Genomic DNA, 24550 nt, shown 5'->3' on the forward strand with positions numbered 1-24550 from the left:
ACTTAATTATATTTATTTTTTTAAAACGTTTTTTCCATTTAATAATATTATTAATTATAAATTCCCTTATACATTAACCATTTTTTAATAAATTAAAAGTTATAAAACTTAAATTATATATTAAATTTTTATAAATTTTAAGCTTAAAAATTATAAATAAATTAATTAATTTTTTCACATTTTTACTTAAAAAAAATCTTCTTATAAACATTATACTTCTTTTAAAAATTAAAAATTATCTTTTAAATTTTTTATTTAAATAATATAAAAACTTAAATAAAAATATAAAAAAAAATTTTAAATTTATAATAAATTAATTATTTTTATTATTTTCGTTTATATTATAATTATTATTATCCGAAAATTTATTTCTATTAAAATCGATAAAATTATCTTAATTCATACGAACATTTTAAATTAATACATTTTTTTAAATATTTTTTTTACTTTTTCTTAATAAATTGAAATTATTATTATAAAACTTAAAACGTTTAAAAAAATTCTTATTAAAATAATTCCAAATCTCCGTTAAAATATTAAATTAAAACAATAAAAACTTTTCTTAAAATACGAATAATTTTAAACGAATAATAACTATTCGTTTATATACATTATTATTTTCGAAAGTAAAAAAAAATACCTTAATAAATAAAAACGTTATAACAAGTTTCTTTTATATAATACGTTAATAAAATTAATTATTAACATTTAAAATATCGGTAAATTTTACATATAAATTAATTTATTTTTTACGTGGTTTTTTTATAATTTTAATAATTAAAACGTAATTATAAAAATATAAATTTTTAAACTTAAAATTACGATAAAAATACGTTTTTAATAAAAACGGTTTTATATCCGTTATTTCGTATAAAAAAATAATTTTTTCATTATTTCCTTAAGTGATATAATTAAACGTAATGGTGGTAAAATCCCGAAAATATTTTTATTAACGAAAAATAACATAATAAATAATAATAATATAAAATTAACGTTAATTTATTTTAAAAAAATAATAAATATTATATTTAAAAATATAATTATATATATTTATAAATAATAATTTTTATTAAATATAAAATCGATTAATAATTTAAATTATTAAATTACGCGCCTTTTAATCGCCATTTTTAAAATTTACAAATTTAAAATAACGCGAAAACATGTTAATTTAATACGTTATAATTATAATTTAATTTTTAATAAAAATATTAAATTTTATTAAATAATTTATAAAATAATGTAATAAAAAATATTATTAACTTTACGTAAAAATGAAAATATAATTATAATTATACCGTAAAATATAAATTATAATTTTATTCCATTTATTATAATAATTATTTATACGATATATATAAAAAATACTTTTTTTATTTAAATATATAATTATAATTAACTTTTAAAACTAATTAAACCGACAACTTTAATTAATTTTCTTTTTATGTTTTTTATTATATTTATTTTTTAAATATTTTTTATAAATATTAATATAACGATAAAATTATATTATTATAATTATAAATTAAACTTTATTTTTTTATTTATTTTTTAATTTATTTAAATCGTTTTAAAAATATTACGAAGAATATAAACGATTATTTTTATTAACTTTTTCTTTAAATATAATTTAATCGAAATTTTTTTAAAAATATTTATTAATTTATTTTAAGAATTTTTTAATTTTAATAAAATTTTAATTATTATATAAATTCTTAAAAATCTCGTATAAACTAATATTATTAAAAAATTATAAAAAATTATGAAAATAAAAAACATTATAACCATTAATTTTTATAAAAATAAAATATATATTAATAAAATTAAAAGTATTATTTTTATTTTTTATTCGAATAATTTTATTAAAAAAAATTTAAATATAAATATAAAATTATTAAATCGAAAAAATAAAATCTTAATTTATTTTTTTAATAATAATACGTAAATTATTTAAAAAACTTTTTTCGATTTTATTTTAAACTTTTTATAAATAACGATTATTACGAAACTTATAACTTAATTTAACATAAACCGAAATTAATATATTATTCGAATTAATTATAAATTAAATAATTAAAAATTTATTTTTAATAATTAAACTTTTTAGTTTATTTCTTTAATTATATCGTTTTTTATTAAATAAAAGTTATTATTTTTTATATATAAAAATCTTTTTAAAAAAAATTTTTATATTTAAATTATTAATAAATTTATAATTTTATAATTCCTCATTAACTTAAATTAATTATTCTTTAATTAAAAATTTATAAATAACTTATATTTTATAAAAAAACGATTTTTTTATTTAAATTTTATTAATATAATTATTATTTAATTTAATAATATTATTAAAAATAAAAAACGAAAATATAAAATATATAATAATAATAACATTATATTAACGTAATTTAATCGAAACTTATTTATATACTTATATATTAATTTACGCATTAAATTATTTAAAAATAAAAAAAAAATAACAACTATACGTTTTAATTTTAAAATTTTATTTACCGTTTTTTTTATTATTATTACATATAACGATAAAATTTTCTAACTTATATAAAAAAATTTTTAAAAAAATAAAAACGAAATAATTAAAATCTTTTATATTAAAAAATCGATTTTTTAACGTAATTTTTAAATAAAATTTCTCGTCGATTAATTTTTTAATAATTTCCTTATTTTCCGGAAAATTTTCGTTAAGTTTAATTTTTATTTTTATCGCTTAATGCATAAAATATACTTTTTAAATATTATTAAATTAATCTTTTTTTAAAGCGAAAAATTTAAAAAAAGTACTTTTAAAAATAATGTTATATTTATGTTTTTAACGAATAAATATAAATGCTTTAAAATTATTATTAAAAATAAAAATATTATTAATATTATTAAATCTTTATTTATATATATAAAGATTTTTTCTTAATATTAATTTAAAATTATTTATATTATTTTTATTAATAATGTTAAAAATGTTCGAACTAAATTTTAATTTATTAAAAATATTATTAACGTTATTTTTTTTATTAAAAGTAAAATTATTTCTTTAATAAAAAACATAAATAAAACGACGATTAATTTTTTTTTATATATTAATATAATATATTATAATATTCATAATTTTATTAAGAAAAAATTTATTTTCTTTATTACTTTAATTATTTTAAAAAGAATAATTAAAAAAAATATTAAAATATAAAAAATTATACTTTTTTAATTATAAAAAAACCTTTTTTATTTTCGATTTACGTAAACTTAAAAAAAGAATTAAATTTTTTTTTACCGATTTATTTAAACTACATTATATAATATATATATAATTTATAATATTTAATATATCGTAAAGTAAAATTTTTATAACGAAATATAAATTATTAACGAAAATAAATATATAACTTATAACTTTTTAATAAAAAATATTATCCGGTTAATTATTTAATAAATTTAAATTAAATTTCTTAATTATATTAAAAGCGTATTCTAAAGCTAAAAATCTCTTTTTTAACGGTTAAAATTTTTTAATTTTAAAAAAAAATAAATAAATATAAAAAATATAAAATATAATAAAACGATAATTTACGGGAAATTTTTCTTTATTAATTTAAACTTAACATTAATTATAAATATAAATAAGTTTAATATTTCGAAAAAAACATTTAAAGTAATTAAAACGATAAAATTTCTCGTTAAAATTATTAAAAAAAATATCGAGATTTTTTTTAAACGAGTTTCGAAAATTTTTTAAAAAATTATTTAAAAAGTTTTCTTATAATTTAATATAATTATTATTAATTAAACATTAAATTAAATATAAACGATATTATTTTATAAGTAAATTATTAAAATTTTATGTTTTTTTTTAAAAGTTACGTATATATTTTACTTTATAATAATTATTTATAAATTTTAAAAAAAATTTATTTTTTAATTCGAATTTCTTTTACTTAAAAATCGTATCGAAATTATTAATAAAAGTTTTAATAATATTAAACGCTTTTTTAAAAATATTTAAATTATTATTAAAAAATTTAAATAAAAATCTTAACGGTAATTTAAACGGCGATTTACGTTAAAATAAAAATAAAAATAAAAACGAAAATGAAAATTTACCTTCCCCACCACGAAATAATCGCGAACCATTTTTAAAACTATAAAATCGCTTAATAAAACGACGTATAAAATCGGGTAAATAATTATTACGTTATAACCGAGTTTTAAAACTACGAAATTTATTAAAATTAAAAACTTTAAATTAAATTTTAAAATTACATAATTTACCACGAAGATTTAATTTAAGTTAAATTTAAAAAATATAAATTTTATTAAAATTAATAATTTTAAACTAAACTTTTAAACCATAAAGTTAATTACAAGGTTAATTACCCCGAAAAAATACGAATTTTAATTTACCATTATTAATTAAAAATTTCGTTTTAATTAAAATACGATTTAATTTAAATTTTAAATTATTTATAAAAAAAATAAGTGGAATGAAATTACGAAGAAATTATTAAGTTTAAAAAAATAATTAAAAAAGTTTAAAATATAAAAAAACGCGAAACGAAAAACGATTATTTTTATGTTTATTTTTTATTACTTCACGAAAAATTAATATAATTTTTACTAAAAAAATATTATAATAAAATACTTTATTTCTTAATTATATTATTCCATTAAATATAAATATATTAAAATAATTTAATTTAAAAATAAATATTATTTTTATTTAATAAATTATATTATTTATAATATAAATAATAAAACATTTAATTAAATTATTATAAAATATATAAAAAAAAATAATATAATAAATAAATATAAATAATAAATTAATAAAATCGAATTAATATAAATTATTTTATTAAAAACTTAAATAATTAAAAATATTTATTATAAAAAAAAACTTATTAAATAAATAAATTTAAAAAAATTACTTATATTAAAAATATAAATAAATAAAAAATAATAATTAAATTAAAATATATTTAAATTAAATTATTATTAATATTATAAAAACATTTTTAAATAATAATAAAAATAAATAATATTATTAAATTAATTAAATATATAATAATATAAGTATAAAAAAATTAAAATTTCATTAAAAATTAAATATTTTTATATAATATATAAAATCATTTTTTTAACTTAAATTAAAACGGAATAAAAAACTTAATTAAATAGTATAATTTTTAAATATTAATTTAAAATAACCTTTAATTATAATAAATATTTTAAAAATTTTAATACGAATAAATTAAATTTAACGATTATTTTATAAATTTAATTTAACCGTAATAATTATAATTAATATAATTATAATTAAACGTGTAAAATAAAAATTATATTTTATTAAATATAAATTAATTATTTTCGTGTTTAAAATAATAATAAAAATATTATATTTTAAAATTAATTTAAACGTTAAAAAATACTTTTATAAAATTAATATAATTATTTTCGTTTATATATATAATACCGGAAAAAATAAGTAATAAAAAAATAACATTATTTATATTTTAAAAAAATTATATTTTTAAAGATTTTAAACGAAAAAAAAAACGATTTAAATTATAAAAATTTATAATATATTTTCTTAATAATTTTAATAACTTTTATATAATTATAAAAATTTTATTAATAATTTATATAAATTATATAAATGTTAATTAAATATATAAATAAAATATTTAAAATAAAATAAGAAAAAAACGATTTTTCGATTTTAAAATAATTTATAACTTATTTTTTTTATGGTAAAATCTTTTATATATTTAATAAAAATATTATTTAATTTTATAATAATAAAATTAAACCTTTATTAAAACATAATTCTTTTATTAAGCTTTTATTTTATTTAAATCGGTTAAATGAAAAAAAAATTTTAAATTTTATAAAAAAAAAAGTATATAAATTTTATATTTACTTTTTTTTTAACGAATTAGTTAAAAAACGGTAAATTTAAACCTTTAATAACGGTTATTTAAAATTAAAAAATAAATAATATATTTATTATTTAAACCGTATTATCGAATAATTTAAAAATTAATTAATTTATAAAACGGGATATAAAAAAAAAACTTTTATTAATTAATATTTAATTTATATAATAATTCCAAATATTTTTTATTTAATCGGTATTAATTTAATAAAAACATTTTTAATACCTTTTAAAATGAATAAAAATAAAAAAACATTTTTAAAAAAATAATTTCGATTCGAATTATAATAAAAATTCAAGTAATTACGTAAAATAACACCATAAAAACAACGCACCTTAAAATATTAAAATAATTTAAAATAAAATATTAAAACTTTTATATTAATAACCTTTTATATTATAATAAAATAAAACTTTATATTAACGATTAAAATAATAAATATTTTAAATTAAAACGATAAGAATAATTAAAGTATTAATAATATTAAAAATAAAATTAAAATTAAATTTTTATTAAAACGTTAATATAATAATTTTTTAATTAATAAATAATTTATTACTAAAAAAGTTAAATATAATATAATTAAATAATATTTAAATATAATTAAATTAACGAAAAAATATAAAAAATAAATATTTCGTTAAAAATAATTTAAATAAAAAAAAATATAAAAATTAATATAATAATAATATATAAAAATTAATATAAAAAAACACATAAAAATTAATATAAAAAAAATTAATAATACATTTATTTTCTTAAAATAACTAAGTAAATAATTATAATTTTCATTAAATAAATAAATAATATACTTATTAAATTAAAAAATAATATTAATATTAATTATATTAATAATATTTTATACGAATTAATATTAAACTAATTTTAAATTATTTCTTTAACCTTTAAAACTTTTCCAATTTTTTTAAAATGATTTATTTTTTTAAAAATTTAAAATTATTAAAACTTTTCGAAAAATAAACTTTTAAATTTTTAAACGATAACGAAATAATACGTTTTTATTAATTATATTTTAAAACTTTAAAATTTTTACCTGTTTATTTTTATATTTACGTTTAATAAATTTTATTAATAATGTTTTTTTTTTTTTTACTTATTTAAATATATTTAAAATATTTATACGAAATATTATATAATTATTTCGTTTATAAAAAAAAAAATTTTATAATAAATAAATAATAAATTTATACCCGTTAATATTAAATTTTTATCACGATACGAATAATTAAATTTTTAAATTATTTATTACAACGTTAAACGCGGTTATAATTAAAATAAATTAATTTAATTTTATTATTAAATTATTAAACTTTTTAATTATATTAAAACACGTAATATATTTTATTATATATTAATTTATAATAACTTATAAAATATTAACACGAATAAAGTTAAAACTTTTATATTCGAACGTAATAAAAAAATAATTAAAAGTATTGTTCGTTTATATTATTTTTATTTTTTTATTAAAATATTTAAATAAAAACGTTCGCGGATATTTAAAAAAAACATTAAATACCGAAATAAAAAATTTTAAAATTAAATTAAATTTAATAATTAAAATAATTTATCGATTAATAAAAACGTTACTTGTAATTTTAAAAGTTACATCCCGTATAAAAATATAATTAAATAAAGTTTTATCGAATATAATTTTAACGTTATTTTTCGATAAAATTATACTTATTTTATTTTACTTTTTTTTATTTTTTTTTTTAATTTTTTTTAAACTTTTACTTATATTATTATTATTATCATTAACTTTATTACTTTTATTTTTTATTATTACGTTTACATTTTAATATATAACTTAAAATTTATAATTTTACTCGTTATTACTAGGTTAAACTTCACTTATATTTTTTAAAATTTCCTTTTTTAAACTTTATATTATTAATTTAATATAATTTAATTTATTTTATAATAATTAAAAATAATTATATATTAAAATCACTTCGTTAATAATAAATATAATATTATTAAAAACGTCACGAATATTTTTTTTAAAAAAAATACAATTATATTTAAGTTTAATAATTTTAAATAATAATTACGAAATTAAATTTTAATAATTTTTAAACTTAAATTTAATAAATTTTATATCGTTTTTTATATTAAATATATTTTTATATAACGTTTTATATAACGTTTCGATAATAAAAAATATAAAAATCACCGTGAAATTTTTTAAATTTAATAATAAATTTTAAAATTAAATAAACGGCGATTATATAAAACTTTTTAATATTAAAACATTAAAATAAACGTTTATTTTATTTTTTAAATTAAATAACTTAAACTATAAAAATATTATTAATAACGTAAATAAAGATTTTTTTAAACGACGATTTTTTAAAAAATAAAATATTTAAAACGAGTTAAAAGTTAATTATTAACGAAATTAATAGTTAAATTTAAATTTTTTCGCGGGAAACGATTTTATTAATAAATCGCGACGCCGTTTAATAAACGATGAAACTTTATAAAATTTAAAAATTAATAAATTAAAAATATAAAAACGTAAAAACCGTTTTTTCGTAAAAATAATAATTATTATAAATTAAATGTAATAATAAAAAAATAATTCTTATAATATATTATTATATAAAAAAATATTATTAATAAAATTATTATTTAAATATAATTTAACTAAAAATAAATATTTTAAAAAATTATTAAAAAAAATTATTTTTATAATATTAATTAATAAATAACGAATATTTAATAAATATAAAATATATAAATAAAATTAATAATATAATTAAAAATTATAAACTTTAAAAATAAAATAATATTATTAATATTAAACTTATATAATAAAAAAAATATTTAATTAATTTTTTTATAAATATTATAAATTATATAAAAATTAATAAAAATAATTAATAAAATTTAATAAATAAAAAACTTTAAATATATTTAATTAAAAATATTATTATTTTTAATTAATTATTTTTAAATTAATATAACTTTAAAAATTAAAATATATATATAATTTATATTATAAAAAATATAAATTATAATAAATAAAATTATATTTAATTTTAAAAAAATATACGTATAAAATTAAATATTAAATACGAATATTATAATTAAAATATTACGTATTTTACTACGAGTAAAGTAAAAATTAAAAGATAAAAATTTCGAACCTTTAAATAAACCCCGGGATTTCAAAATTCGGGGGTTTTGCGCCCGCGCCGTGCGGGGGCCTTATGTTTTTATTTAAAAAACGTAAAAAAACAACGTTATTTAATTATATAAATTTATTACGTAATATTATTAAGCATATTATTTATTTCGATTAATAATTAATTTTTATTTTAAATTATAAAATTAAAACTATTACGTAATATTAAAAAAACCATAAAGTTATATGCCTTAACAACCTTCCATACATTTTATATGGAAAAGTGTTAACGATTTTTATTTTTATTATTATTTACGTTTACTCTTAGAAAAAAAATCAGAAAATTACGAAATCACGTATACATAATGAGTGAGCAACTACTATAATTAAAATTAAGATCGTATATTTTTAAGTATTTTATTTAATTAAATATAAGTATCGGAGTTAAGCGATTTTGTATGGGAAATGGGTGGTCCCTACTAGGGTGGAACGCGAGGGGGGTGTTTGACTTACCTACACTTGAAGTAAACTTCATGACCCATAGTACCTACTTTAAATATTATGTTAGTTTCAAGCTACCGGAAAGACTGTCCGACGCTGAAGTCGTTGGCTTCGGGACAAGGTGGAACAGCGCCTCACAATAAGTAACCAATTAATTCAAACGGAATTAAGAAATATAATCTCAGCTGTGTTTCTAATTGGTAAACCCCGTTACCAATTCATCATTGTACTCAATCGTGCGTGTCGGCTGGTCATCCCGGGCTAGCTCATTGGGTCTGAGGAATCACGCAATGCTATCTCCGAGCACGTCAGCGGTGCTTGCAGGGCCTTGTCGCAGCACCGCGTAATCAATATGGAGATGGTACAAGCAAAAATGAGCATTGAAATTAGCTCTGCTAATCGATTGCGGACCTCGCGACCGGCGAGTCGGCGTAATGTGAAATTCATTGGCTAATATCATTAGCAACGAGATCAAACGTCACGATACTTAAGAGCTGGGATTGACGACCCCAACCCATTGAAAATGATTTTCGCAGCCTTTTCGCTAGTCTCTCTGAAGCGGTTTCTTTCTAAACCTTAGAATGGCGCTTGAGAAGACCTTCGAGACAGCCGTGAAGGCCAATGACCATAGCGATGAAGAAGCCGCTCCCGTGAATGTCGACGAGTCTACCGTGGCGGATTGGACTGAGGCAGAGGAGCGCGCCGTAAAGCGCAAGTAAGATACTTCGACTCCCAACATAATATGAAATCGCCCTAATTATTATTAGACTGGATTTCATTCTGCTGCCCATCCTAGGCTTAGCATTCTTCGCCCTGCAGATGGACAGAGGGAACATCTCAAATGCGTTAACAAGCACGATAACGCAGGATCTCGGGATCACTACCAACCAGATCAACGTTGGAAGCAGTCTTCTCTCCGCGGGAATCGTGCTTTTAGAGATCCCATCCAATATCCTGTTACAGCGCGTAGGCCCCCAAAAATGGTTATCATGCCAAATCGTGGCTTGGGGACTGGTAGCCACCTTTCAAAACTTCATCACGAACTATGGAGGGTACCTCGCCACCCGTGTGCTTCTCGGCTTAGTACGTGTCCCTGTAATCGCGGGCATCCCAACATAATGCACTGACATTCACACCTGCAGTGCGAGGCCGGCTTTATCCCCGGTTCGCTGTACACCATGTCGACATGGTACAAGAAATCCGAATCAAGCCTCCGTATCTCCATTTTCTTCCTCGGGAACCTCATCGCCTCAGCCACAACCTCACTCATCGGCGCCGGCATCCTCAGCATGGGCGACCGGTACGGCGTCGCGGGGTGGCGCTGGCTCTTCATCGTCGAAGGCGCAATAACCATCGGCGTCGGCATCATCTTCATCCTCTTCCTGCCGCCCAAAGTCGGCAACGGGTCCCCACTAATAAGTTTCGGGCAATGGTCCTACTTTTCCCGACGAGAGTCCTACATCCTCGTGCGCCGCGTCCTCCTCGACGACCCCGCCAAAACCACGAACCACCTACGCATCTCCGGCCACGACGTCTGGACCACCGTCCGCAACCCGCGCATCCTGCTGCACATCGTCCTCACACTAACCAGCGTGGTCCCCGTCAACGCAATAAACACGTACGGACCCTCGGTAATCAAAAGCCTGGGGTACGGCACCGTGCGCGCGAACGCGATGGCGAGCGTGGGCGCGTTCATCGCGGCCGTGGCGACGGTGCTGCTGGCGTGGGTCTGCGACACGACGAGGCGGCGGGCGCCGTCGCTGCTGGCCGCCGCGGCGTGGAGTATCATTGCGTTTGCATGTCTGCGGGAGTCGTATAGGTGGGGTTCCGGCCGGAAGTACGCGGCGGTGGTTTTGTCGATGGCGATGAATTCCACCGTTCACATTTTGAACGTCGGTTGGTTGACGGTCAATTGCCGCAGGCCGCAGGAGAGGAGCGTGGCTATGGCGTAGGTTTCATTCTTTGTCCTTTTCTTGTGCTCATGTTTTTTTAAAAAAAATCTAGCTAGACTTTTCGCATTTGTGGATTTGATTTTGGCTGACTTTTATACTAGGATGATTATAATGGGTGCGAATGCAGGTGGGATTGCTGGGAGTCAAGTGTTTAGAACTCAGGATGCGCCACTCTATCAAAATGCCTTTACGGCATGTTTGGTGCTTTCTGCAGCGGTGGCTGTTGAGATTATAGGGCTGAGTATTTGGTATCTCGTTAGCAATAGGAATTTAGAGAAACAGGGAGATGGCCCTGTAGTGACTGGGAAGACGGAGGAAACGTCTGAGGGTCACCAAGTAGAATTGGCGAAAAAGTGGAAGTGGACTTGGTAGATAGATGTTGAATATAACTCCGATATTGAAATCTAGGTAAGAGAGGATCTATTAAGGTGCCTAGTTTCTGTACAACTCTTCTGAATTTGATTACCTAACAAGCCACACATACCGTAGGTATTTATATGGTGACAACATCACCTCTTTTGAAATATCAGCAATAGGCATTACCTTCATCAGCTTCATCATAAGGACCATATTCCTACTTAAGTATGCACCTGGTTAATTGGGTCGGATAATTTACATGAGGGAGCTATACCAGACGCTTGGTCCCTTTCACAAACTTGCATTTTTGTTTGTGGGGTCTTACTAAAGGTGTGTGTGGATCTTGGCTTTTAGATGAGGGCGGTGAGCACACACCAATCGGCTAGTAAGAAGAGTTTTCCACAACTTTGAATCCGTAAAGTATAGGAAACATTAGCATCAATGAACTCTCAACGAATCAGAAGAACGACTGAGGTATTCTCCTCCTCTCCAGCTTCCCACGGGCTTGTGGTTTAGTGGTATAATACTCCCTTAGCATGGAGCGATCCAATAGCATGTGATTTATCTCACGATGGCTTCGTTTCTTTGTCTGGGAGTGGTCCGGGGTTCGATTCCCCGCGAGTCCAATGATAGAAGGTTAGATTCCTTCTATACCACCTTTTTATTTTTATTTTTTATATGTGTTGGTTTTGTTATTTAGACTTTCTACCTTGGTATTTTTAGCTTCTTAGTCACGTGGATCACATGGCAATGTCAATTTCATAGGTCTATTGTTCAATAGTTTTTATCTCTACCTACTTTTACCCACGTTTATTTATTAATACTTTACAAAATATTTACAAGATACATCAACTATCCTCGCTTTCACTCGTAGTTTAGTAGTCTCTTTCCCTTCTTTGGAAGGGCGTGGGTAGTGATACGAAACTGCACTCTTAATCGCGTATAAAGGATGTTGCTGGGATCTTTTGCTTCTCTAAAGATCATTAGTAAACATGGGGAGGATATTAATATCTATCTCGTGAAACGATATAGATCCATAAAAGGATGAAGCGAAGAAATAATGTCTTCGAGATATTCGACGACAACAATACTTGACTCCGTAAGATATTGAAGAATGCGAATTCGTATTCGGTTTTCGATTTTTGAGGGTTGGATCTGGTAGAACTTGGACTCCCTTTCTAGAAGTTCAATACCCTAGCCACTTAATTCCAGCCACACCATAGCATATTTGCCTGTGGCTTGTCGAGTTCGTATTCGGGTTCAGGGGAATTATTGAATGCTCCGGAGGAGAAGGCACGGTCGAAGCTTTACCCCTGTCCCCGCTTTCCTCTAATGCAGTTCGGCGAAACCTTATTGGCCAAAAGCTGTTCAAGCTTAAGTCAATTCTGTAATGAAATTGGCCAAGAAATTGGAAGGGTCCTTAGATTTGAGTGGGTCCTGACAATCAATTGTCGATAAGGGACCAGAAAAATAATAACATAAAATGTCGGCGTAGACCCCTTTACGTGTTACCTTCTTCTCGACAACCCCAACGCTGCTTCGATTCTTTATCAACGATTCCAGTCGTCAATTCCTGATATATCCTGTATTAGTTTTTTTAATCGATTACATTCATTATAATTGTCGTTTAATCAATCATTCAACATGGCACCGTCCAAGATCGAACTTGAGAAGCAAGACAGAGCTCGCGATGCCGCCTTCAACAAGGCCATGCACGGAGAGACCGCCCTCAACGCTGGTGGTTTCCGAGCCATGATTGGAAAGGGTGGCAAAGGCACCGATGCGCAGCAAGCTGCCGTTGACGAATACTTCAAGCACTGGGACAACAAGGATGCGAAGGACGAGACGGAGGAAGACCGCGCGAAGCGTACAGCCGAATACGCTACCCTAACTAGACAGTATGTGAAATCTATTCACAAGGGGCCCTCACGTGTTTATTCTAATGCTAATATTCTTCTAGTTACTACAACCTTGCCACAGATCTGTATGAGTACGGTTGGGGCCAGTCCTTCCATTTCTGCCGATACTCTATCGGTGAGAATTTCTACCAGGCGATCGCCCGACATGAACACTACCTCGCACACCAAATTGGTATCAAGGAGGGCATGAAGGTGTTGGATGTTGGTTGTGGTGTTGGTGGTCCTGCTAGAGAGATCGCCAAGTTCACCGGTTGCCATGTTACTGGCTTGAACAACAACGACTACCAGATCCAGCGTGCCACTCACTATGCTGGCAAGAATGGTTTGTCAGACCAACTTGCGTTTGTCAAGGGTGACTTTATGGTAGGTTTCGGAACCATCTTATCCTAAACTGTATCTTTGGGATGCTGACTGGACTAAAAGCAAATGGATTTCCCTGACAACTCATTCGATGCTGTCTATGCCATCGAAGCCACCGTGCACGCACCTAAGCTCGCTGGTGTCTACAGCGAGATTTTCCGCGTGCTAAAGCCCGGCGGTGTTTTCGGCGTGTACGAGTGGCTCATGACCGACGAGTATGACAATGACAACCTCGAGCACCGTGAGATCCGTCTTGGCATCGAGCAGGGTGACGGTATTTCCAACATGGTGAAGATCGAGGAAGGTCTAGAAGCCATGAAGATTTCGGGCTTCGAGTTGTTGCACCATGAGGATCTTGCTGATCGCCCAGACCCTATCCCCTGGTACTGGCCTCTTGCTGGAAAATGGAAGTACATGCAATCGGTATTCGATACATTCACCATTGCACGGATGACATGGTGGGGTCGCCTGCTCGCCCATAACTTTGCCGGTGCTTTAGAGATGACCGGTTTAGCTCCGGCCGGTACCAAGAAGACGGCTGACAGTCTGGCCCGTGCTGGTGACTGCTTAGTCGCTGGTGGAGAGAAGCACCTCTTTACCCCGATGTACCTGATGGTTGGCAAGAAGCCTGAACCATGACCTGTCTAATATCAAAAATTGATATTATATAGTGCATCAAGGAGAGATGAGCGATGTGCTTATAAGCACAATAATGAGTCAAGACGCGACGTCAATGTCTTCTAATATTAATAATACCAAGCATCTGAAGAGTCTTTGAAGGACGAATCTTGGGTAATAGAATAGCCCTGGCTTCGACTTCTCTGTATATATCTGAGACATGGAAGCATCTCTGTTGGCCGTACTCGATAGCCTTTTACTATATATACTTGCTAGAAATATCGAAATAAAAATTTAGAAATACCTATCCTTGTTATTTTTTTGGTTGAGGGGTGTAGGGACTCCTCCCGATTCGAAGGTTCCGAGCTTGATTTTAGCGGTATATAAAATAATCGTTTTTATAACAAGACGGCAGTTATTATCAATGATTATATTATCTTAATCATTTTTTCATAACATATAATCTGTTTAGATTAATTCCCAGCAACTTACAGCGAAATGCGTACGGATTACCCCCAACAGGGGATTCCCCCAATCGACGTCCGAGATGATGGCAGTGACTGGAAGCTAAGGGTATGTCAAACTAAGAATAGATTCTGTGCACAGGGAAAAGCTATTCATCATGGGTACACCTAGCTTCAATAACGCATTAGCGTATAATAATTTGTGATCTCATTATCATTGACTGTAACAATTTTTGAATTGATCACAAATAGAGACGACGACATGATGGATAAATAAGATATTTAGGTACGTACTTTTGTCAAAGGGATGGAGATTCCAAAGCTCCGATATATCGGAAGGGCAATCAGCTAATCCCGATACGGTTTAGCGGATCCTTAACCTCAACAAGCTCTTCCTAATCTATCCGAAAAAAAAGTTGGGAGACAACCGCGAATTGATAGCAACTCCAAAAAAAAGGCTGACGGAGAAAATCGCTCTTCAAACTCTCTCGTAATCAAACACCGTTATCCGTCACCAAACCACAAACCAAGCCAACTTCTCGTCGGCTGGGAGATTGGTTCCAATTGGATTCTTTCTTACTCTCCTTCCCTAATTAACCTCCCCTCACTACTCAATCCCCTCAATCCGATCAAGATGTCGCGATATCTCCGCCCGGCTGCTCGACTAGCAGCTTCTGCTCGCGCCACCGTAGCTCCCCGAGCTCTAAACAAGTTCGCACCTGCCTCATTTACCGTCTCCCAGCGAAGAACGTTCGCCGATGTAAAGGGAACTAAGGATTACACCGTCCGTGAGGCCCTAAACGAGGCCATGGCTGAGGAACTTGAGGCAAACGACAAAGTCTTCATTCTCGGCGAGGAGGTTGCCCAGTACAACGGAGCATACAAAGTTACGAAAGGTTTATTAGATCGCTTTGGTGATAAGAGAGTTATTGACACGCCCATTACGGAGAGCGGTTTCTGTGGTTTGGCTATTGGTGCTGCTCTAAGCGGTTTGCATCCTGTCGTGAGTAGAAAGACAAACGGTCCGGATGCCGAAAAAAAGAATTATGGGTTAATCGAATGTGATATTTAGTGCGAGTTCATGACCTTCAACTTCGCTATGCAAGCTATCGACCAGATCGTCAACAGTGCCGCCAAGACCCTCTACATGTCCGGTGGTATCCAGCCCTGTAACATTACTTTCCGTGGACCCAACGGTTTCGCCTCTGGTGTTGGTGCTCAGCACTCTCAAGATTACAGCGCTTGGTACGGTTCGATCCCCGGTCTTAAGGTTGTCTCTCCCTGGTCTGCCGAAGATGCCAAGGGTCTGTTGAAGGCTGCTATCCGCGATCCTAACCCCGTCGTCGTCCTCGAGAACGAGCTTCTGTATGGTCAAACTTTCCCCATGTCCGAGGCTGCGCAGAAGGACGACTTCGTCATTCCGTTCGGAAAGGCCAAGATTGAGCGCCAGGGCAAGGACCTTACCATTGTTTCTCTCTCGCGTACCGTTGGCCAGTGCTTAGTCGCAGCTGAGGGTCTTAAGAAGAAGTATGGTATCGAGGCTGAGGTTATCAACCTGCGATCTGTCAAGCCCCTAGATATTGAGAGCATTGTCCAATCGGTCAAGAAGACCCACAGACTTATTTCTGTCGAGTCCGGATTCCCCTTCGCCGGTATGGGTGCCGAGATTCTTGCTACTACTATGGAGTACGCTTTCGACTACTTGGATGCCCCCGCGCAACGAATTACTGGTGCTGAGGTCCCCACTCCCTACGCCCAGGGCCTCGAGCAGTTGAGCTTCCCGACCGAGCAACTCATCGAGGACTTCGCCGCGAAGGTATTACGCGTGTAAATGATGAAAAAGAGCATTGACAACATAGAAGGGGAGTTTGAGGCATGAGCAATGTACAATATTAATCATTTACTATCTGGTACATGTGATAACTGGATTAGGTGTCTCGAAGACGGCGGTGTCATTCCCACGACGAAAAAGGATTACATTGGTTTAACATGATGCATCTTCCCTATGCTTTTTTACGTGCCATCTAAGCCTTTCGCCATTTTAACCAACACATTTCAGGAGTAGTTCATGTGCGCTCCAAATCCCGAGGAGACACTAGTGCAAGAATGAGGGCATTCGATATGCGGTTAGACCGGTGTAGTGCAACGTTCTTAGACGAAAAAAGGTAAAATGGACATGTAACTGTATGTATATGCAACTATTATCGAAGGTGCTTGAGCACAAAAAAGTGCCTGCCGGGGGTTTTATTCAATATGGACGGGAGAGACAGGAGCCAGGAGCCGGGCGCGTGGATTGGACCGAAGCTGCACGACCGGTCGCCATCCTTGCAACATCCATGTATTCCGTGTATTTGACTTGCATGATAGAGCAACCGAAACCACCTGATGATATTCAAGTTGGTAGGATCCCGCATGCACTAGCGACGGCGTTCATCGATTTTACTTTTTTTTATTTCTCTTTTGATGTATTCGTAGGTTGGTAGGCTGGTGGATCGGTAGGCTGGCGGGTTGGTAGGGAGGGTTCAAAACACACAGACGTATTTGAACCAACCAGGCTCGAGGGAAACTTGGTCCAGCCTAAACCCAGGCCAGCGAGGTATATGGGGAGAAATACGTAACATGCCGTACCTAAGTATGCGCGATGTAGGATACGTATGGGACGTATCGCAAAGTAAGTTACGTGTCTGCGTGTGCTAAAGTCGCTTGATCGACGTCCCGAAAATGCCAACCCAAGAGCATGGGACCCGCCCATCAGCGTGTTGGAGGCGCTGGAGATAAAAGAAAGCTAAATCATGCATGACCCAAGAAAAATCATGCATGACCCAAGAAAATCCAAGAAACCCGAGATGGAAGGTCAGCTTTGGCGGTGCGGGTAGATGCTTCTTTTATCTCACTAACTGGCCCTGGACCTGCCTGGAGCACCCAGCAGATCGGCTCACGCTGTTTAATAAGCGCGGCAGTGGAAAGTGTCGACAGATCATACATGGATTGGATGTATGTGATGTGTAACAAAAGTTACCTCGATATATCCAGAAAATCATGTCAGGTCAGGCCAGTCAGCCCTTGATAAGGCTTATTCCGACCGCGCATCTTTTTTCCTCTCGATCTTTCCCAGTCTGTCATCTGTCAAGTCTCTTACCTATAGGTACATACCTACCAACCTACATAACCATCTGCCACCTTACATACGACGGTACCGACGCGCAGGTAGATTTTCCCGCCACAGTGGTAACCTAAGTTTTATAGTTTACCCCTATTCTAATTTAGGAAAATAAGAGGGAGGGTTGACGGGTTGGAATTGGAAAAAGTAACTTCAGGTTTCTACGCGGTAAATGAGCATTTGACATTTGGCAACCACGACGCTCCGTCGCTGACCGCCATTAATCGCAAACTCAAAAATAGCACCAAGCTCCAAGAGGGTAGAAGCAGAAGCAGCAAGCAGCAGTAGTAGCAAGCAGCGACACTTGCATCTTTGCGGTTCCTCGGGATCCACCCATCCACCGCGACTACCCAGTCTGCCAGTGTTGCGACTGGAATCGAAAAATTTGGGGCCATTCCCGGGGTGGTGACACCCTGGAAATCTGGAAATACCCCGCCGCCTGGGCTTGGGTCGATTTCTTCGATTTCTACTTGTTACCTCTTTTTTTACTTTTCCTTACTTACTTGCCTACCCTTACCTACTTACCTTACCTTCATACTGCCTAGTCTCATCCTTCTCTCCTCGTCCTCATCCTAGTCTTCGACTTTACTTCGATCGTCGATAGTGAGATTCTGGAACCTTGTTGGCCAAGGAATAAACCGTTAATTTATTTTATTTCGGATCTTTCCATTGACGAGGGCTACTTTTTTTGTATCACTGTTGGAAATAGGATCCCAAAGTGTGTAGTTGTCTATTTTATATCCTATGTCCTCATCATACCCACGTCTTTCATATTTATTTTGTTCGTTTTCTTGACATCGAAAATATCGTCGTACAGTCGTATTGTTATAATATTCCCCCTCGTCCGTCTGACGTCCTTCCAGCTGAGGCGAAAGTCTTGAGCCGTGAAGTAACCCCTCCAAAACGGGCTGACCCAAAGGATTCATTAGTGCAAAACCCCCGATGGCGTACAAACCGACTCCCGCGGGGGCCAGCGGCAGTGGTTCTGGTAGCACGCAACCAAATCCGCCCGAGCCAGCGGCGATTATGGTTGCTTCCGATATAGATGAAGAGGTATGATATGATGCGCCTGGGGTACCCAGTGCCGTCTGAAGGACGAACACGGCGATCAGCCTATTGACACCAGGCGATCCTGGTGACGATCCATTTCGTATTATTCTTAAGTTAGAGAAAGTCAGGGTTTAACCAATTCATTTGAACTTACAGGAGGTCTATATACAGGATGACGATGACGATGTGGATTCAGCCTTAGGAGACGATGCGTTAGTTACCTTGTTCTTTTCACTGAGACATCCATAAACTGCTGATTGTGGGGATGACGCTCTTGCAGTTAACGTAGTATTTGTCACCATCTTCACCAGAACTCGTTATGTTGACCTCTCTTACAGCGCGAGTATTATGCATTCCATCACGTCTAGTATCCTGAATTACAGGACGATCGGTGGGCGGACGTATCATAGCGAGAAGCATAATAACTGGTATTTCGCACCCAACGACGAGCAACAACTCCAGTCTCAGGATATCACGTACGTATCACTTAACATCGAATTCAGCTCGTTTATGTTGAGCCCTAGAAGACATAGTATCTCTTAGGCTCCTTTTACAATGAAATTTTATGATCATATTAGCTAATACGCCATTCTCTATCCATAGACATCACTATCTCAGCATGTTGATAGGAGATAAACTATTTCTTGCACCGATACCAGATAATGTGCAGGTTAGTCAAACCTGTTTCCGTCATCAGCCATATAATCATACATGAAATGAGACTCTAATTTCATCTCCTTACTAGAGGGTGCTGGATATTGGAACAGGAACAGGTGAGCGCTAGAACCTATCAAACCCTTGCTACGAAATGACAACTTCTAACACTATATCTAGGAATATGGTCTATGTAAGTCATACAACGAGATAACTTGTTTTCCAGTCTATTTGCTCCCACTAAACCTATACAGCGTTTTCGCAGAAGTCTATCAAAACGCCGAAGTAATAGGAACAGATCTCTCGCCCACGCAACCACTCTGGGTCCCTCCTAATGTCAAATTCGAGCTAGATGACTGCACTCAACCATGGACGTGGTCCGAAAATAGCTTCGACTTTGTGCACATGAGGTACTTATTTGGAGCCATCGCGGACTGGGACGAACTCTTGAAACAAGCGTACCGGGTCGCGCGTCCAGGTAGTTGGGTCCAGAGTTGCGAGGCTGACGTCAAGATCCGATGCGACGATGATAGCATTCCTCCTGAAAGTCCTTATCTGGCGTTTTGGAATATGTTGTATCACGAATCGCAAGCGAAACTTGGCGTTACGTTCCAGCCTATTGACGACGATGTCCAAAGAAAGGCTTTTGAGGGGGCGGGGTTTGATTGTATTGAAGTGCGCGATTTCAAGGTTAGTTGGGATTCCGATTCATAATTTCTATTTTGGCGCGGCTTGGATAGACTCATCACTCTTTCATTCTATCATACCCTAATTGGAAAAGCTGACTCGTTGATGAAATCAGTTCCCGGTTGGTGGATGGCCAGCCGATGAAAAGCTTGCTGAAATAGGTCGGTACGTCCAAATGACCATGCTCAATGATGTAGAAGGTAAGTTTAGATATAATCCCTTCTGTTGGGTTCTTGCTGATCATTTGACACGCGTAGGATATACCCTCTTCCTTTGGAAAACAGTTATGGGCGAGAACACACCAGGATATGAAGAAGAACTAGCGAAAATGAGGAAGGAACTCAAAAGCAAGAAAAGACACGGCTATATGAGGTGTCGGTACGTGTTTGGCAGGAAACCATATTCATAATTGAAAGGAAGAGGAGGAAGAGACTATCTACTTTCGTATGAGCGTGTCAGCGGCGAAACCAAGGTTATACGCGTGGGGAGTAGCCAGTAATGGGTTGTACATATTGGGAAAACGGCGATGTTTGAGGATGTATAAACTTTCGCACGCATGCATAGGCGGCCAAGTTATCTGTTATTAAGTAGGTAGGGAGAGGAGGATATATCCGTGCGAGAAAGCGTTCTGTTCTTAACTAAGATCATGAGATCATGAAGATACATATTTCGGGGGTAGGCATAGATTGGAGAGGCAACCTCGTGGAATTCAATGTTGTATCTGGGGGAGTGAAACAGAGCGATATCTTACTTGGGCTTGCGGTTTGCCATCATTAATGCGGTGTTGATGAGCGGTTCTCTAATTGACATTAGGTATGGGGGACCCCTTGCTTCAAAAATAAACAGCTGATCATCGAATCTCTGATGCTTGTAGTGGGAATCGATAGACATAGTCGTCGAGATCATGAAGGTATAAGCTTTATTGTTGAAACCTTCGTGAGACGTTGGGTTTCTAGTTAACCTAACGTTGTTTGACACTGGCCACCTGGCTTCAATCTCAAGGAAAAGGAAAGATGACACTAAGTCAACACGACTCCCCTTTCGATAGTCACATTTACACCATACAAACAATAGAAAATCGGAGTTCCTAAGAGTACCTACCTACCTACTACGTAGGTATCGTTAGCGAACCAGAGACGCATGGCGACGAGGTTTGTCTCAACTTATGAGAGCCATTGATAACACCGTTATTCACTGAGCTACTCTAGTAAGCTTGCCATGGGATTCAGATATCACTACCTGGTAGAACCACCTTCACGTCAACGCGCGGACCGGTTATGCCACCCCATTAAGCTACGACAGCTACTCTGAGTTGAAGTGTCAGCGCTAAAGCTTCCATGTAAGATACGGCTTTTAAGGCCCTGTCTTGGAACTCTATATGGCCTCTTACCCCAACGGACCTGCTCCCTTCACCGGATGGTATACGTACTAGGTACCTAGGGTGGTATGAATGCGCGGCGGGTAGGTTGTGGGTGAATAAATAGTCTTTGTCCACTGTTCAAAGAGCTCAAGGGAGCAACCGTTACGTACCAGCCTGGAGCTGGCACTAGGTTTGATTCGACTAGGGAGAAATGGGATCGTTGCACCGCATAAAACGCATAAGACGTGGTGATGGAATAAGTCCTACGATGGCTAGGTTCGTCATCGCTTTGTCTCATCCCAGTGTAGGATAAAGCATAGGGTCAAGCTCTGTTGCCCTCTGGCACAGCTCCTCTAACTCCTAAGCACACCTACACAGCTCAGTAGCACCCTTGAAACAGTAGATAGACTTCACCATGAGTCTCACCTGGATATGGCCTTATGGCCTGAGTAGCCTGTATCTCTTGGCATACTTACCCCTTATTATAATCATTGGAAGCTTGTTGGTAGTTCTCTACAGGCTTACCTTTCACCCTCTCACTCGCTTCCCGGGTCCGACCTTGGCTGCTTCTACTGGACTTTATGAGGCTTACTACCAGTGTATCAAAAATGGCGGCGGGCGATACTGGGCCGAGATTCAGAAGATGCACCAGCAATACGGTACCCCTATCCTTCTCCTGTCTTAAGGCAAGCTGCCCAGACTTACTATCTAGCTAGGCCCCATAGTTCGCATCAACCCATATGAGGTTCACATCTCAGACCCGGAGTGGAATGCGGTATACAAATACTCGTCGAAGGCCTCCAAGCCACCATGGTTCTACTTCCGCTTCTTCGGCAAGTTCCCCAGCACCAACGTAGCCGAGTCACACACCCTACACCAGCTGCGCCGCGCTCCGCTGCAGACCTACTTCGCATCGTCCAACATCCAGCGCTACATACCGACGATCACGGCCCAAGCCGATAAGTTATGTGCACGATTACGCGCCGCGAGTGTCGGGAATAGTGACAGAGGTGAGAATATCGTCAGTCTAAGTGATGCATTCCGGTGTCTCGCCACGGACGTAGCGACGGGATTCGCGTTCGGGACGCCATTTGGACATTTAGACGAGCCGAGTTTCGACCGCGAGTTCAATTCGAGTGTGAAGGTGGTTGTTAAGGCGAGTATGTGGAGTAGACATATGTTCGGCCTGTTCCTACCTGTGCTGCATAGCTTGCCCGAGAGCATTGCGCGACGGATGAATCCGGCGTTTAAGAGGGTTATGTGGATGAAGGATGTAAGTCACATTTACCTACCTAATTCAAAGAACAATTTATGCGATGAAGAAATCTCGAAAGTAAGCTTACGCAAAAAATAGACCATGATAAATTGCGTTCAGCGCTCAATGAACAAGTCCGAACCCGCACCGGGGACTCCGCCGGATATGATACAGACGCTAATGGCCTCGGACCTTCCACCGGAAGAGAAAACATTCCCGCGACTTTTCTCCGAGAGTCGCTCCGTCATTATGGCAGGGACCGAGACCACGGCCACGACGTCGGTGTGTATCACGAGCAACCTACTTGGTGACCCCGCAAAAGTCCAAAAGCTGCGCCATGAATTGTGCATCGCCGAAAAGGCAAAAGGGGGAGCTCTCGATTACGCTGATTTGAGGGAGCTACCTTATATCACCGGCGTGATCAACGAGGGCCTGCGACTAGCAAATCCGACGCCAAGCCGACTGCCCCGAGTCTGCGAGGACCAAGAGCTGACGTATAAGCAGTGGGTTATTCCTCGGGGTGTAAGCTTTTTTCCTCCTTTTCTTCTAGATAGGAAGAGATAACTAACATCAACAGACTACAATCTCAACAACAACCCAAGACACCCACAACTCCCCCCTCATCTTCACCAACCCATCACAATTCCTACCCGAGCGCTGGGCTGATCCAGCAGAGCGCAGACGTCTGAACAAGTACCTGCAGCCTTGGGGGCGTGGCTCGCGGCTATGTCTAGGGACTGAACTCGCCACTATCGACGTGTATCTGGCTGTGTCGCGGTTATTCGGGCCCAGCGCTGGTTTCGATATGCAGATGTATGATACGGTGGATGAGGATTGGGTCGCGTATCATGAGTGGTTTGCTGGGTTTCCGAAGGGTAGGGGGTTGAGGGTTAGAGTTATCGAGGTTGGGAAGGAGAATGGGAATGGAAATACGTAACTTGGGGAATGGCCATCTGGGCGCTTTGTAAAGCACTGCGATGGGAATCATTTGGTCGCCTGAACGATTTGGGTTATTTGGTAAATTCTTATGACTCAAGGTCCACTGTGTATTTGGTAACGTGGGTGAGTTCAGGGGCTAACTTTTACGTCTTGTGTAACATGATGCAGCTGGAATCAC

General features: G+C 33.0%; 5 protein-coding genes and 1 non-coding gene across 6 annotated transcripts; all 6 read left to right on the forward strand.

The window, feature by feature from the left end:
* The first annotated feature begins 9961 nt into the window (after nucleotides 1-9961).
* GGS22DRAFT_127023 (MFS general substrate transporter) lies at nucleotides 9962-12062 on the forward strand. The gene is made up of 4 exons (XM_047958369.1): nucleotides 9962-10312; nucleotides 10365-10680; nucleotides 10740-11545; nucleotides 11651-12062. Exons 1-4 carry the CDS (start codon nucleotides 10179-10181, stop codon nucleotides 11919-11921), a joined length of 1527 nt encoding a protein of 508 aa, XP_047820129.1. The 5' UTR covers nucleotides 9962-10178; the 3' UTR covers nucleotides 11922-12062.
* A 345-nt stretch (nucleotides 12063-12407) lies between these two features.
* Nucleotides 12408-12532, forward strand: GGS22DRAFT_t54. The gene has a single exon. It is a non-coding gene; the product is annotated as a tRNA-Ala (tRNA).
* Nucleotides 12533-13421: 889 nt separating this feature from the next.
* On the forward strand, nucleotides 13422-15124 carry GGS22DRAFT_160503 (S-adenosyl-L-methionine-dependent methyltransferase). The gene is made up of 3 exons (XM_047960935.1): nucleotides 13422-13804; nucleotides 13867-14188; nucleotides 14249-15124. The coding sequence occupies exons 1-3, from the start codon at nucleotides 13551-13553 to the stop codon at nucleotides 14822-14824; spliced, it is 1152 nt and encodes a 383-aa protein (XP_047820130.1). The 5' UTR covers nucleotides 13422-13550; the 3' UTR covers nucleotides 14825-15124.
* Nucleotides 15125-15434: 310 nt separating this feature from the next.
* Nucleotides 15435-17407, forward strand: GGS22DRAFT_127047 (pyruvate dehydrogenase e1 component beta subunit-like protein). Its single transcript, XM_047958370.1, has 3 exons — nucleotides 15435-15553; nucleotides 15636-16270; nucleotides 16340-17407. The coding sequence occupies exons 2-3, from the start codon at nucleotides 15902-15904 to the stop codon at nucleotides 17096-17098; spliced, it is 1128 nt and encodes a 375-aa protein (XP_047820131.1). The 5' UTR covers nucleotides 15435-15553; nucleotides 15636-15901; the 3' UTR covers nucleotides 17099-17407.
* Nucleotides 17408-19687: 2280 nt separating this feature from the next.
* GGS22DRAFT_160510 (S-adenosyl-L-methionine-dependent methyltransferase) lies at nucleotides 19688-21676 on the forward strand. Its single transcript, XM_047960936.1, has 7 exons — nucleotides 19688-19953; nucleotides 20081-20147; nucleotides 20223-20250; nucleotides 20312-20324; nucleotides 20386-20821; nucleotides 20934-21018; nucleotides 21076-21676. The coding sequence occupies exons 1-7, from the start codon at nucleotides 19826-19828 to the stop codon at nucleotides 21225-21227; spliced, it is 909 nt and encodes a 302-aa protein (XP_047820132.1). The 5' UTR covers nucleotides 19688-19825; the 3' UTR covers nucleotides 21228-21676.
* Nucleotides 21677-22478: 802 nt separating this feature from the next.
* Nucleotides 22479-24550, forward strand: GGS22DRAFT_199585 (putative cytochrome P450). The gene is made up of 4 exons (XM_047966308.1): nucleotides 22479-22837; nucleotides 22895-23451; nucleotides 23533-23955; nucleotides 24011-24550. Exons 1-4 carry the CDS (start codon nucleotides 22594-22596, stop codon nucleotides 24368-24370), a joined length of 1584 nt encoding a protein of 527 aa, XP_047820133.1. The 5' UTR covers nucleotides 22479-22593; the 3' UTR covers nucleotides 24371-24550.

Source organism: Annulohypoxylon maeteangense, assembly GCF_022496945.1.
Source record: "Annulohypoxylon maeteangense strain CBS 123835 unplaced genomic scaffold GGS22scaffold_6, whole genome shotgun sequence".
NCBI classification, from domain to species: domain Eukaryota; kingdom Fungi; phylum Ascomycota; class Sordariomycetes; order Xylariales; family Hypoxylaceae; genus Annulohypoxylon; species Annulohypoxylon maeteangense.

What these genes read in the sequence shown, in the direction of transcription:
- GGS22DRAFT_127023 (XM_047958369.1), top strand. Translation starts at nt 10,179, where the DNA reads ATGGCGCTTGAGAAGACCTTCGAGACAGCCGTGAAGGCCAATGACCAT. An exon ending in GAGCGCGCCGTAAAGCGCAA is followed by an intron (nt 10,313 to 10,364) that starts GTAAGATACTTC and finishes AATTATTATTAG; the next exon opens with ACTGGATTTCATTCTGCTGC. An exon ending in CCCGTGTGCTTCTCGGCTTA is followed by an intron (nt 10,681 to 10,739) that starts GTACGTGTCCCT and finishes TCACACCTGCAG; the next exon opens with TGCGAGGCCGGCTTTATCCC.
- GGS22DRAFT_127047 (XM_047958370.1), top strand. Translation starts at nt 15,902, where the DNA reads ATGTCGCGATATCTCCGCCCGGCTGCTCGACTAGCAGCTTCTGCTCGC. An exon ending in TAAGCGGTTTGCATCCTGTC is followed by an intron (nt 16,271 to 16,339) that starts GTGAGTAGAAAG and finishes TGTGATATTTAG; the next exon opens with TGCGAGTTCATGACCTTCAA.
- GGS22DRAFT_199585 (XM_047966308.1), top strand. Translation starts at nt 22,594, where the DNA reads ATGAGTCTCACCTGGATATGGCCTTATGGCCTGAGTAGCCTGTATCTC. An exon ending in GGGTTATGTGGATGAAGGAT is followed by an intron (nt 23,452 to 23,532) that starts GTAAGTCACATT and finishes CGCAAAAAATAG; the next exon opens with ACCATGATAAATTGCGTTCA. An exon ending in AGTGGGTTATTCCTCGGGGT is followed by an intron (nt 23,956 to 24,010) that starts GTAAGCTTTTTT and finishes TAACATCAACAG; the next exon opens with ACTACAATCTCAACAACAAC.
- GGS22DRAFT_160510 (XM_047960936.1), top strand. Translation starts at nt 19,826, where the DNA reads ATGCATTCCATCACGTCTAGTATCCTGAATTACAGGACGATCGGTGGG. An exon ending in CTCCAGTCTCAGGATATCAC is followed by an intron (nt 19,954 to 20,080) that starts GTACGTATCACT and finishes CTCTATCCATAG; the next exon opens with ACATCACTATCTCAGCATGT. An exon ending in TTGAAGTGCGCGATTTCAAG is followed by an intron (nt 20,822 to 20,933) that starts GTTAGTTGGGAT and finishes TGATGAAATCAG; the next exon opens with TTCCCGGTTGGTGGATGGCC.
- GGS22DRAFT_160503 (XM_047960935.1), top strand. Translation starts at nt 13,551, where the DNA reads ATGGCACCGTCCAAGATCGAACTTGAGAAGCAAGACAGAGCTCGCGAT. An exon ending in TACGCTACCCTAACTAGACA is followed by an intron (nt 13,805 to 13,866) that starts GTATGTGAAATC and finishes ATATTCTTCTAG; the next exon opens with TTACTACAACCTTGCCACAG. An exon ending in TTGTCAAGGGTGACTTTATG is followed by an intron (nt 14,189 to 14,248) that starts GTAGGTTTCGGA and finishes CTGGACTAAAAG; the next exon opens with CAAATGGATTTCCCTGACAA.